This window comes from Trachurus trachurus (assembly GCF_905171665.1).
Source record: "Trachurus trachurus genome assembly, chromosome: 14".
Lineage (NCBI taxonomy): Eukaryota > Metazoa > Chordata > Actinopteri > Carangiformes > Carangidae > Trachurus > Trachurus trachurus.
The window spans coordinates 21,641,828-21,654,770 of NC_139903.1; the positions used below are offsets into that span (position 1 = coordinate 21,641,828).

Here is a 12,943-nt window from a genome sequence, read left to right on the forward strand (position 1 = left end):
GGCTAGGAAGTACAGACAAGGTCCTACTGTAATTATGATTTTGTTTAACCTCTGCCCAAGGAACCCCTGACGATGCACCTGCAGCACACTGACAACACACGGGGCCTCGGGCTAGAATAGATCCTTTCTGAAGTAGCACGTACAGGTGTTTTATGAGAACCCATCACATTCAACTAAGTGCTCTTAGCAGGTGAACTTCAGTATGACACTCTCTCCTCCTGTCAGATTGAATACCCCCAAGTCAAGCACTGCTTTGCTTTAGCAAGATGTTTTTTTTTTGTCATCTAATTCCATGTCCTCCTCTCTCTCTGTCATAGACAGGCTCTCTGATGACACACTGTGGACAGGTTTAGATAGTATTACATCCCGAGTGGAAGTGTGTTTACATCTACAAAAGGCCTGTTAGCTCAAAGTTCTTCTCTTTACTCCAGGGTGATATTTTTGTGGATGAAAGCTGCAGACAAATAGAGGAGGACAGGTGGTGGTTTAGAGGCTTTTCAAATCCAACTGGATATTAGTTAGTCCGTAGTTGTTTTTCATACATAAAATTTCATTTTTAAATCATATATTTTTATATTTCCTGCTGCAGGTCCACATGCACAGTTTTTATGCGATTGAGGCTCAGCTAGTACAATAGAGGTTTCCACTCAAACTCTCTGGTTATCAAAAGCCCTCAACGAGGCCGAGATGTCCCTCTGCAGCAGCCAGTCCAGTGCACTTCATCTGGACATTTGCAAATAGGATTTATTTCCATTTCTTGCTTTAAGTGTTCTCTGCCTTTTCAATGTCGCACAGCCACATTAAATCAAAGTCAAATAAAAATGTGATTAGTGCCTCAAGTGGCTGCTGATGAATGAGACACAGAAATGAGTCATTTACTGAGAAGCACTAATGTGTGTTTGCTTCATAAAACGTTTTGTGCTCAAGTTATTGTGCATTATGGACTATCACGTTGCTGCTTATCATTGCTGGTATTCAAACACAATGTGCAACAGATTGTTTATCTTACACAACGCACACAAACACACACACAAAACCAAACAGGCAGAGTTTTACGCAGCACAGTCAAACATGCATGTGTGTGCCGTCGTGTGTGTACGTATGGATTTAGTGTGCCCTGTAGTGTGTGTACGTGTGTTTGTGTGCTTTTAATGGCATGTTTAATTAGTCTCATTAGGCATTGAGTGAAGCAGTGTGGTTGTGATTATTGACCAGCCTGTCAGCCATGCTGGCCTTTTGCTGTGAAGACCTCTGAAGCACTGCTCCTTCTCTTGTGCCAGAAACACTGACTGAATCCTTTATCTCTGCCACTTCTCCCGCTGCTCCGGCTGCCAGCTCTGTCATACACCCTGCTATCTTAAATCACACGGCTTCTGGCCGCTTTCTCTTTGATTAGCATCCAAAACATCTGCGAAAATCAGCTGGCGAATGAAGTTTCCATCAGTAAATCATGACTTCTGTTTTCCAGCTGGCGTAAAAAGTTGGGAGCAGCTGAAGTGATGCTGAAGACAGTAATATATGTGAATTTATCCGAGCTTGAAGCATCGTTGAAATTAAGCCTTATGTATTTTTTACGATACCACCACTGAAGGTCACCACAGTCGGTCGAAAGAATTAACCTTATACATTTGTAGGTAATGCTTTATTTTTCTGATACATTTCATCAGAGGAACATGATTTGTCATCAATCATAAAGAAAAGAAATTGGAAACTCTATTGTCCACATGTGTATGTCCAGTTAGAGACATCATTTTGTGAATTTAGCTGCTTTGCACCAGGCACTAAAACTAAAGGTTTTAAGGTCTAAATGTCCTAGGATGCAGTGTGTGTATTTGATATAGCTCTCTTGATAACAGACCTGTGAAATGGGGCAGAGCATTTATGATTTCCATTAAAATTCAGATTATTCTTTGGCCATCAGTTTATGTTTCTAGAGATTTGAGATGGTCAAGGTAAAGTTCATCTGATCCATGTGTAGCTTTCAGACCACTGTTCCTGTCTATTCTACTACCTTGCATAAATAGGCTTTGAGATGCTTTTGGTGACGCTTTATTTTACAGGTGCCTCATTTCTAAATAATTTCCCAGAAGGTGTCCTGGAAAGAACTTAGTACTAATTATAGGAAAAGCTTAAATCTGCATTTAAAGTCAAGTAAATATTCACATCATTATTTTAATCAGAAACATAAATCTTTAGATACATCATGTTGTCGTCTGTACACTAAAATTGTGCTGTGCTACAGAGTCTCTACATTATGTAAATCTGGCTTGTGATTCATTTGAATTATCAATTGGAAGTGAACCAATACCATTATTTCCAGGAAGCTTCTTGGAAATTATTCATCTGATGGATGCTTTAAAGATTATGGCAAAATGTTCATTTTTGTATTTGACGATTTTGTAATAAGCTTATTAAATCATTTTAATTAACCTATTATTAATGCATGAATACACTTCAAGTAAAGAGGATCTTTTGTGCTGTGTATATTATAATTTTATCAGCATTTTTTGTGCAAGAGCAGTTGTGAAACATATTTTCAGAATACAAATGTCTCACTATGACATGAAACTGCTAAACTCTGCCGTCATTATGTTGTACAGTAACATTTTGTTGTGCCGCAGGCTCAGCCGAGCATTTGCATTCTCTCCCCGCTGAGGAGTCTTTGGTTTACCTTGCTTTGGCCTGGGGCAATGTCAAGCAAACACATCTCAAGAATAAATTGCTCCTGTTCTCAACATGCAGCAGGCTGCCTTCCATGACAAAAGTAATTTGTTTGGAAATGTGAGCGCGGAAACCAGACGAGGTTTACATTTAGATCACTCTCTGAGCAACAGCGGATCTAATGATCTATAACCCACCGCTGGTTACTGTGTAGACTGATGCAGCCACCCCGATTACTTTAAGTGTTTGTGTCGACTCAGGCTTGTTTTAGGTATTAAGTCATTCAGTCTGACTGCAGCTCATTCCTCACTTCCCTTTAGCTCCATGTCTGCCTCCGTTTCTGCTTAGTCATACCTTCCTGCCTTCTCCTGAGTCTGTGCATCATGCATCCATGTTAACACTTTGATGATTTTTTCCCCCTGTCTAAACTCCAGTGTGTGCTGTGTTTATGCAGCAGGAGGCTGTCACTATGATTACACATGCATCCCCCTCGGTTGTACAACACTAAATTACCTTCAGGAAAAAATGCATCTCCCAGCAGGTGGGATCAAGTCAGTTTAAAGTCATTAGATTTAAAGCTGCACTAGGCTTTTTTTTTCTTTCTCTTTTTTTTCTTGTATAGACTGAAACATTAGGTGGAAATAGAGGGATTTTAAAGAGTCTGAATTACTCAACAGTGTCTGGAAGCATTTCTATTAAGGATAATTTCCGTTTTTTACAACCTGGACCTTATTTCTAGCATAAAATACAATCATTTTACTCACCCAGAAACTTTGGTGTCATTTGGAGTTGTTTTGACGAAATTAGCCCCAGTGGAGCGGCGCGTATATCCGTATAATGCGAGAGCACGGGGCACCCAATGCAGCCTCTAAATATCACATTATCCGCCGCAAAACTCGTTCATTTCGCCAATATTTTGTTATGATACAACTAGTGATATTCCCCTCCGAGCCCGTGGTGGCATGTTATCAACATGCTGCGCCTGTAGGTTGACTACTAACCTCCGACCTGGATGATGTCATCTCCGACCGCTGCCCGGCTCATTCTGATAATAATCATTCTGCTTCGGCATTCGGGTCCATTTTTACCTCAACTAGCCGGAGCTTTAGTGAGTCCAGGTTGAGGAGAGGAAGCCTGTGGAAGCTGAACTTCATCCAGCTGCTCATTTTGTTCTGACAAGTCAGAAATACGCAGAAACGAACCATAGCATCAGCCGTAGCAAGTTAGCCGCGCTGGGCAGCGGTCGGAGATGACATCATCCAGGTCGGAGGTTAGTAGTCAACCTACAGGCGCAGCATGTTGATAACATGCCACCACGGGCTCGGAGGGGAATATCACTAGTGTATCATAACAAAATATTGGCGAAATGAACGAGTTTTGCAGCGGATAATGTGTTATTTAGAGGCTGCATTGGGTGCCCCGTGTTCTCGCATTATACGGATATACGCGCAGCTCCACTGGGGCTAATTTCGTCAAAACAACTCCAAATGACACCAAAGTTTCTGGGTGAGTAAAATGATCTTATTTTATGCTAGAAATAAGGTCCAGGTTGTAAAAAACGGAAATTATCCTTTAATGTCCAGTGTCACAACAGTTGGTTCATGTCATCAATACGACTGATGGCCAATAAAGGGAACAAATGTGTGAGCATGAAAGAAAAATTACAACTCACCGACATAGAACTTAACATTTGCTGATCCCCTGCTAATGATTATGCCTCTCACAAAACTGGAAATACTCTGCGGCTTAAAGGAGCTATTGCCATATTTGCCTTTGCTAGCTAGCATTAGCATAAACAACGGTTTACTGACCAGTCTGGAATAAACACTACAAAGTTCATTCCTTCAGTCAACAACAGCTGTCTTCGTTGGTGGAAAAATAACATCTTTATTAACTCTTGTCTCAGTCACCACTTTTACTCCATTGACGGTAGCATGCTAACAGCTACCCCCGGCCCGTCTCATCACTTTCGGATAGCGACTTTAGCCACTCGTCCCTGAAGAAGTAACACTGCTATTACTTCTTGTCTTATAAACACAATGATAATCAAAGCTCTTGTCAAGTAACAATCACCACCACTAATCTAATCTAGAAAACACATCCACTGACAAAGAAAATTTCCAAATGGCCTCTTTAAATTAATCAAGTTTTGATGAGTTTAGAAGCAATGGTATCATGTTTTGTTCCTCCAATGGCAGAGTTTCGAATTGACTCTCCCTCCAGGTATCCTGGGTACTGTTAGTTGTTGCAACCATCCACTGATGAATAATTTTTAGTCACGAGAGAAAGACTTAATGAGAATAAGAATGTGTGTGTAATTGCTGACAGGAAATTATAGTAAATGTTGAGTTCCTGACATAGGCTTCCATTTCCCACAACAACTATAACTGAAATCAGTTCTGGTAAATACTGCTTCCCAACAGTAAAGTTCAGAAGTTCACCAACCACAACCAGATCATCATAGTTGTTCAAATTACAACTCATCATGTAAACTAATGTGGAAAATGTCCTGTACTCCAAAAAATGAGTCACATCTTTAATTCAGGCAACAACTGAGTCTGCAGAGCTTGTGAGAATTTGGTGCAGCTTTAAAATTATGTTATATTTTATTGTTTCATCATAAATCAAATGTCTCCCATGTGCAGCATTGAAGAAAATCCATTTCCTGAGCTGAAACTGAAGATGCCCAATGGAGTTCTCTCAAACAAACACAGTTACCCAAATGCATCATCATGTGTATCTTTGAGACCTAATAAATGCATTTTCTGCCTTTTTAAGCCCATGTTGTTTACATCCATATTGTTAGCAAGAAATCTGCCATGTTTCTATGTTTATAGAGATGTTACTGCCACCCAATGTTGATTAATTATATGGCATGAATGTGTATTGCATTGCATGCATGCTCACATGTGTGATACAAACAAAATGGCAGTCTGATCATCAAAACATTGCTCCATAGAACCCTCAGTGGTCAAAAACTTCAGCAGCTTTAACCTCAACCCTTGCTGATACCAATGAGTGACAGTTCCTGTTTATCATTCTGTTTGTCTGTTGTTGTGTTGATGAGTCACTGTTCAAGCCCGTCGTGTCCATGTGTCTGTCTGATGGTTTGGTTCACTGGTTATGGTCCCTTGTGTAGGAGGGTCCCTATGTGATGCTTAAGAAGAACTGGGAGATGTACGAGGGCAACGACCAGTATGAGGGATACTGCGTGGACCTGGCTTCGGAGATCGCCAAACACATCGGCATCAAGTACAAGATCTCCATCGTCCCCGATGGAAAGTACGGCGCCAGGGACCCAGAGACGAAGATCTGGAACGGCATGGTCGGGGAGCTGGTGTACGGGGTAAGAGCTGCTGTGTTCACTCTTTGTATGACAGGAAGCGGTTAGAATCAGCTTTTCATGGAAACTGACTCATCACATTCAAACTTTAATTTTATGCTGTCAGGAAGATTCACGATGGTATTTAGGGACAATTAGTTCGTACTAACAGACGTTTTTTCTGTGACAGAAAAAAAAAATTAATCTCTTAAAGCTGAAAATCACTGAAATTAGACATCAAAGTCAACATTTTAAATAAAATAAAAGCAGGATGTATTCAGAGGAACAATTTGTTATCATTGTATCATTTGTTTTGTGTCGTGTCACCACCGTTTATAGATTATATAAATAGATAATAAATACTAATGCGTGACTTGATTTGTCTTAACTATTGTATTGTAGCTTGGAGCTAGTCTCAAATATAAAAAACACTAATGGGCCTAATGAATTTCCCAGAGTTAATGCTTGGATCAGTCACTGGGTACAGTTTCACTTAGATGTGAAAACAGATCTTATATCTTAACTCATTGAGTGCCAGCCCTTTTATAAAATGGTCAGTGCCAACGTTTTGGAGCATTTTGAGTAATATTTCAAGACCCAGAGAATATTTTGTACTATGACTCTGAAAACACCAAACAGCTCACAGGAAAGAGGAGACTCTCTATTTAACTAGGGAAAAAACCATTTGTTTGTACCTTGTTCCATTCTTGATATATCTTAAGTTGAATAGAGCCTGGTTGCACCAAAAAGACCACTTTTTTTCTAGAAAGCTGAGAAAAATACATTTTTGTGAAAGAGAGTCTCTCAAGAAAAACAGTGATTTATCCGTTTTAATTTTGGCTTCAAAAACATGTAAGACGTCTGAAAATTTCATTTCACGTGTTTTTTCATTGCCCCCCCCCCCCAAAAAAAAACAAAACAAAACAAAACAAAACAACAACAACTAAAATACAACAAGTACGAGCACTTGCTGCCCCCTCAGCCTCTCCTACGCCCCCCTCCCCCTCCCCTCCCCTCTCTCTCCTACTTCTCCTGCTGCATCGTCTCTGAAGTAGGGAGGGAGACGTCATGGCGTCTTCAGCCTCTGTGCTGGACGCGGCCGCGGCAGCGACGCACCGCGCTGATCTCTCGGTTCGTCGTCACGTCGGTTTCAGACAGCAACCGGTGAAACTGACTCTGCGATCCGCTTTCGCTTCGGCATTTTGGTACTGATTACCTTTCCTGCCTCCTCCGATCACTTCATGATCCGTGGCTAAGCTTCCCTCCAGCTCCACGTTACACTTGTTCCAGGCTCTGCCCGTCGTTTTTCTCTAGAAATAGAAACTTTTTCCAACTTTTTTTTATCTCCGTACCGATCGCGCTCGTCTTCTCCTTCTTCTTCACTTCTTGCTCTGATCTACAGTCTTCTTCGTTCTACGCATCCCAGAAGCCCCAAAATTACTCACAGTGTGCGCGACAGCGTCCCCATTTACCAGCCGCAGAAAGGTGCATTTGACGTCTATGGACGTCAATGGCGCTCAATGAGTTAATAATAAACATTAAGTTTATATGTTTACATTACGACGGTTACTTTAATGTCCCTTCCGATGCTGTGAAGAACCTTCCAGTTCTCCAGTTGTTCACGTGGTTTTTAGAGCACAATGTACACTACAGTACATTTTCGCAGCGCCAATTCCATCAGTAGAAACACACAGCAGGGTTGGGCGGTAATAAGGTAATATGTTATACCGCGGTATCTTAAAATAGAAATGGTATCAGTTTCATTACGTCATTAAAAAAAATTGCAGTGCACTCATAGGGGCCTGGTACATTACCTACTAAATATAATTTATTTTACTGCCTCAATAATGAGTGTATGTCCAGCACCTACATGTGTGTGGTTGAGTTTTGATGGACGTGACGTCGTCATGGGACAGCTCAGAGAAAGAGAGAGAGGAAAAGACGGAAAGTCACGCGTATAGAGCGCAGGGCCATCCACATTTTGTTCTCATCTATTTGTTGTTAATAAAAGTTGTTCATGTTGGTAATGTACATGTTTTGTTATTGTTTCAGTATTCTTGTTCTTGGTGTTTGGTAGGCTATTCCTTTTCTGAACGACATTTTGCTGACTCTGAGCTGTACAACATGATTTTTTATTGGCCACGGTAATACCATATACCGCGGTAAAATGTTGAGGAGGTTTAACAATATCAACATTTGGATATGGCCCAACCCTACCACACAGTCATGTTGTACTCACCACTCTGCTTTAGATTAGCTACACTAGCAGCGTGGCTCTGGGGACAGCAGGCTGAAACACCCACACAACTATTAAATGGATTGCTGAAGTTTATTCCATGTATTTATGATTTCAAATCTGCAGCTGAGTGAGCGGAGCCGGGCTGCAACTCCACGTCCCATTCACAAAGCGCAGCAGCCCATCAGTCTTCCAGCATTTGAGTTTATGTTCGAATGGCCCATTAGTGTTGTTTGATTGCCGTTAAACGACCATCAATGGAACTCAACACTTCCTGCAGATGTTTCAAATTAAAAACACCAGTAGGAAGCTGGCACTTAACACTTTTAATGTGAAATATCTCTGCAGTAGGTGTTGCATTAATTTACTTCAGCTGGGAAAAAAAGCTCAAAAAATGCAAAAAAGAAGGGTGAATGAAAATAATGTTTCTGTTCGAGGGAGAAAAATCATGGTTGAGTATGACATCACTGTTGTATTGCTGTACGTGTAAATTATTATGTATATTATTCAGAACTGACTAAGGCTACAAGCAGACATGGAGGATGTGTTGGGATAAATAATAAGATACTACTGTATATAACTGCATCTCTAAAACACTCAAGATGTCTTGCAGTTTGGACAATATTGCGTTTACAGAAGGTTTTGCTGGACAACAAGTCTTTGTGCAGACAATAGTTCTCTGTCTGCAGCACCTTTGTGTTGTGCTGTTTGTTGTGTAGATAAATCTAAGATCAAAACCACCTGAAAATGAAAGTGTAAACAAGCCAGCAGTCTCTGGTGGTATAAATCCAAGCAGGAAGAGGGGGAATTAGTGTGGCATTAGAGCAGAGCTTTTGGAGGGGTTAAAGTGGAGAAGCGGGGGTGTGGAGGAGTTTCTTATAAAACCTTGCAGGTGATGGTCTGATTCAGGGAGAGAGGTTGGGAAGTCTCTCTGCTGCCGACCTCCCTGTGCAATCAAACAGGATGCAACAATCTTGTATTGGATGATGGTCAGATCCTATAAAGGCATTAGACTGAAGAAAGAGAGCATCTTTGTAAGAGGAAAAATACAGAAGATTATCAAACTTGCAAAATTAACAAAACATTACAAATTTAGGAAAACATTACATGCAATCATTAAAAATGTGTGTATAAATAGGGACATATTTTAAGATATTTTAAAATGTTTTAGAATTAAATTGATTAAGGGGAAAGATTCAACAGACAGATTGGGAATTAACAAGTGATCTCTTAACCATCAGACAAAAAAGAAAAAAATATACTTCCTCCACATTTCCACTCCTGAATTTTTGAATGTTATCATTAAAATAAATAGTGCTCCGTGAAGGCATTATTTGACTTCCATATTGTAACATGGTCAGATGTGGTTTAGGAAGCACTGAGTAAGGGTTTAATTAAAAATGAAAAAATAAAATCTATCAATAAATGTCTGACATCTTTAGTCTGTATTTCTGATTACAACAGTTACAGTAACAACAATTAGTTTAAAATGTACAATATTTTAGAAACAAAGAGCCCAGGAAACGTTTTTCTTGTCCTATTTTCTATGATGGGCTAAGTGGCATTTTTCTCACCTGAACTTCTCTGGTGCTGCAGTGACTCACTGTGAGGTCGACTGCAGAGAGGAGAGCACAGTTCAGGATGTGTCAGGACTCATCAAGCAGCACAGTGCACTTAAGGTGTAAAGACTGACCAGCTTGGTAAAACACAAAGGAACAAAGAGTGCAGCTGTACTCTCTGCTATTTTTGTCTCTTTAACAAGCTCTGTGAGCAGAAACGCTTCCTATTCAGAAGCTTTGGGAGACGAAATTACTTAAATATAAATCCCTTAACTGGAAAAGTATGGATGCTGTGCTTTGCCAAAAGCAGAAATCTGTTTTCCATTTATCAGCTGCTCAAGGTTTCTTATAAGCTTTAAATGTGGAGGTATTGAACATTTTTGTTTGGCTGTTTGAAAACGAGTAGAAGCAGAGGAAAGGTTTCTGCTGCTCTGAACTTCACCTACTTACAGAGAGGAGAAAAGCAAAAGGTCTTTTGGCTTGTGGCCTTCATCAGGGTCATCGGGGCCACAGGCTGTAACGTGCCTGAGAATAACACTTTTCTATATCCTACAAATGTTGCTGGAGTATTGACCTCCGTTTTGAAAAGGAGCGAACACGTTACCAGCTGAATTTAAGATCCACAGTGGGTTCAATAGATAAATGCTGAATCTGCCACAGAAGTCCTTGAGCTTTACTTTAGAGCAGTGGTCACCAATCTTTTTCAGCCAAAGATCCCTGAGCTCAGCCTGAGTGAAAGCCAATACCTACCTACTGCCCAACAAGAGAAAAAAGACAACCCAGATTGTGTGTCCAGCTCAGGGCCTCTTTATTTGCCCTGACTGCATCCGTATAACAAAACCCCAGCTCTCAAATGAATGTAACCAAGAACACAAGAGTCTGACAGCCACAGCTTCTTGTTTTAAGGGTTTTTCCGTCACCTTTTCAGCTCTAAATAAATATTGACTATCATTCCAACAAAAAATAAATGCTTGTGGCCTTTTATTCTTAATATTCTTAATTTCCTTTCACCAAGATAGAAAGAAATTCCTTTTCAAATTTTCACATTTTGGATGGAAAATACAAGCCTTTATGGTTGAGTAAGAACTACCAATTTATTTATTGATCTATTTGTGTAGGAGTATGGATTTACCATTGATCTGCCATTTGCAACCCATAATGTGGTTGAGGGTAGAATTGCAGCTTCAATGAAATGTTGCTTACATTCGTTCACATGAGTTACAAACAGATTTTATAGTAACAGAGCCAAAAAGTCTCCATCGACTGCAGTGAACACATTCCCCCCAGGGATGGACTTAGTTTTTCTATTGTTGTTCTATAAGTTTAAAGCTTTAGCAGTAGATCGCAATCATCTTGGGGACTGCTGCTTTAGTGGGAGGAGCCAGTAATGGCAGATTCAGTGGAAGGTTGTCACAAGTATAGTAATACCAAAATGTGTGTTTGAGAATATATGCAGGGCACTTGTGTGTATAGCAGGAGGGACACTACGGAGTGTGTGATTGGGGGCAGAGGGGAAGTTGGTAGGTTTTTCTACAGTCTTCTTGGGAACGACTGAGGACATGGAAGCTGTCAGCACTTTCCCGACTAAGACTTTGCCGGGAGACCATTCATTTCTTCCTGGCTTCCCCTGAAAAGCTCCACACTACCACAAAAGCCCTGCCTCCATTTAACCTGCCATGTATTTTAGCGAACACTAAATGCCCCAAGGCTGTCATCTTAGTGCATTTTGCTGAGGATGAAAGAACTTAAATCTCTTTCATTTTCTCTCTGTCGCCCCTGTTTTCTCCTTTTTCCCACCTCCTTAAGTGTCAGATGGTCGTAATGAAACTTTAAATTCTTGCTGATATTAAGCCCTTTTGCTCCCAAGCCAGGCAGACAAGGTCACACAAGTGTTGCTAAGTCACTAACTTTAATCTGGTTTGTGGATTTTCAGCAAGCCAGTGTGCATTTTTCCACAGCTGCAGACCTCAGAGGTGGCTGTATCCCATTTTTTGCCTTCCTCTGCTGTAAGCATATTTCTGTGACACATTATTTTATCCTCCCTGCTGATTCCCCGAGAGTTTCAGCTAAGCCTCTCGGCATTAGAGAGGGTTTCAGAATTTCTTTTTCAATTTCTTTTCTTTCTCCCTCTGTCTTAACTTGATCACTCTGAGATGTATTCAGCTGCCGTCTAAACTTGATCGCTCTGAGATTTGTTCAGTCAAGGGAGAAATTCAGATAAAGTGACACGAGCTGAAGGAGAAGAAGAAGAAATGGGGTAATTGTTGTTTTGTTTTCTGATGGCTGGCTAGCTGTTGGCCTTCGGGATGTCATATCTGTGACTAAATGACGTTTGATTGTTTTGTGGTACAGCTTAGAGAGATGATCCATCATTTGCATTTGTTTATCTGTCATCATTTGGGATTTAGAGTTGCTCTCAGAAAGGCTCGTTCAGGTGCCTAATCAAATCCCTCTTCATTCCCCACAGAAAGCGGAAATCGCTGTGGCCCCTTTGACTATCACGTTGGTCCGGGAGGAGGTGATTGATTTCTCCAAGCCCTTCATGTCGCTGGGCATTTCCATCATGATCAAGAAACCCCAAAAATCCAAACCGGGGGTGTTCTCCTTCCTGGACCCGTTGGCCTACGAGATCTGGATGTGCATCGTGTTTGCCTATATCGGTGTGAGCGTGGTGCTCTTCCTGGTCAGCCGCTTCAGCCCGTACGAATGGCACACCGAGGAGCCCGAAGAGGGCACCGACGGTCCGCCAAGCGACCAGCCCCCCAATGAATTTGGTATCTTCAACTCCCTCTGGTTTTCCCTGGGCGCCTTCATGCAGCAGGGCTGTGACATCTCCCCCAGGTAAGCCCCACTTTGGTTCAACCATCAGAGAAGTTACTCGTCTTTATCTCCTCAGGCTGGGGACACATTACATGACCTGGAGGCCAGTTTTACTCTCAGTGTGCCGTCGTGTCTATTTGGATTGTACTGCCTGCTAGTCTCCAGACAGACGGCATTCAGTACTCAAATCCCTCACCTGCCAATTTCACTTTAGACAGTCATCATTAATTCAGACGTGTTTGATTGACAAAAATAAAGCAGAAACTGGACAAGCTTTGACGCCCCCCTGTGATGAGCAGTCGTCTGTGACAGTGAAGAGGAAAGAAAAACACATTAGTTTGTCGT

The 12,943-nt window shown here is 41.2% G+C and overlaps 1 protein-coding gene across 1 annotated transcript in view; it reads left to right on the forward strand.

Annotated features, from left to right (window-relative positions):
• The window catches only part of gria4b (glutamate receptor, ionotropic, AMPA 4b), a gene marked incomplete at both ends in the record, with an annotated part of 113,263 nt that overhangs the window by 77,993 nt on the left and 22,327 nt on the right, over nucleotides 1–12,943 (forward strand). Inside the window, 2 exons of the mRNA XM_083986058.1 lie at nucleotides 5,801–6,007; nucleotides 12,246–12,619. Coding sequence (XP_083842184.1) covers nucleotides 5,801–6,007; nucleotides 12,246–12,619 — 581 coding nt within the window. The remainder of the gene's footprint in view (nucleotides 1–5,800; nucleotides 6,008–12,245; nucleotides 12,620–12,943) is intronic.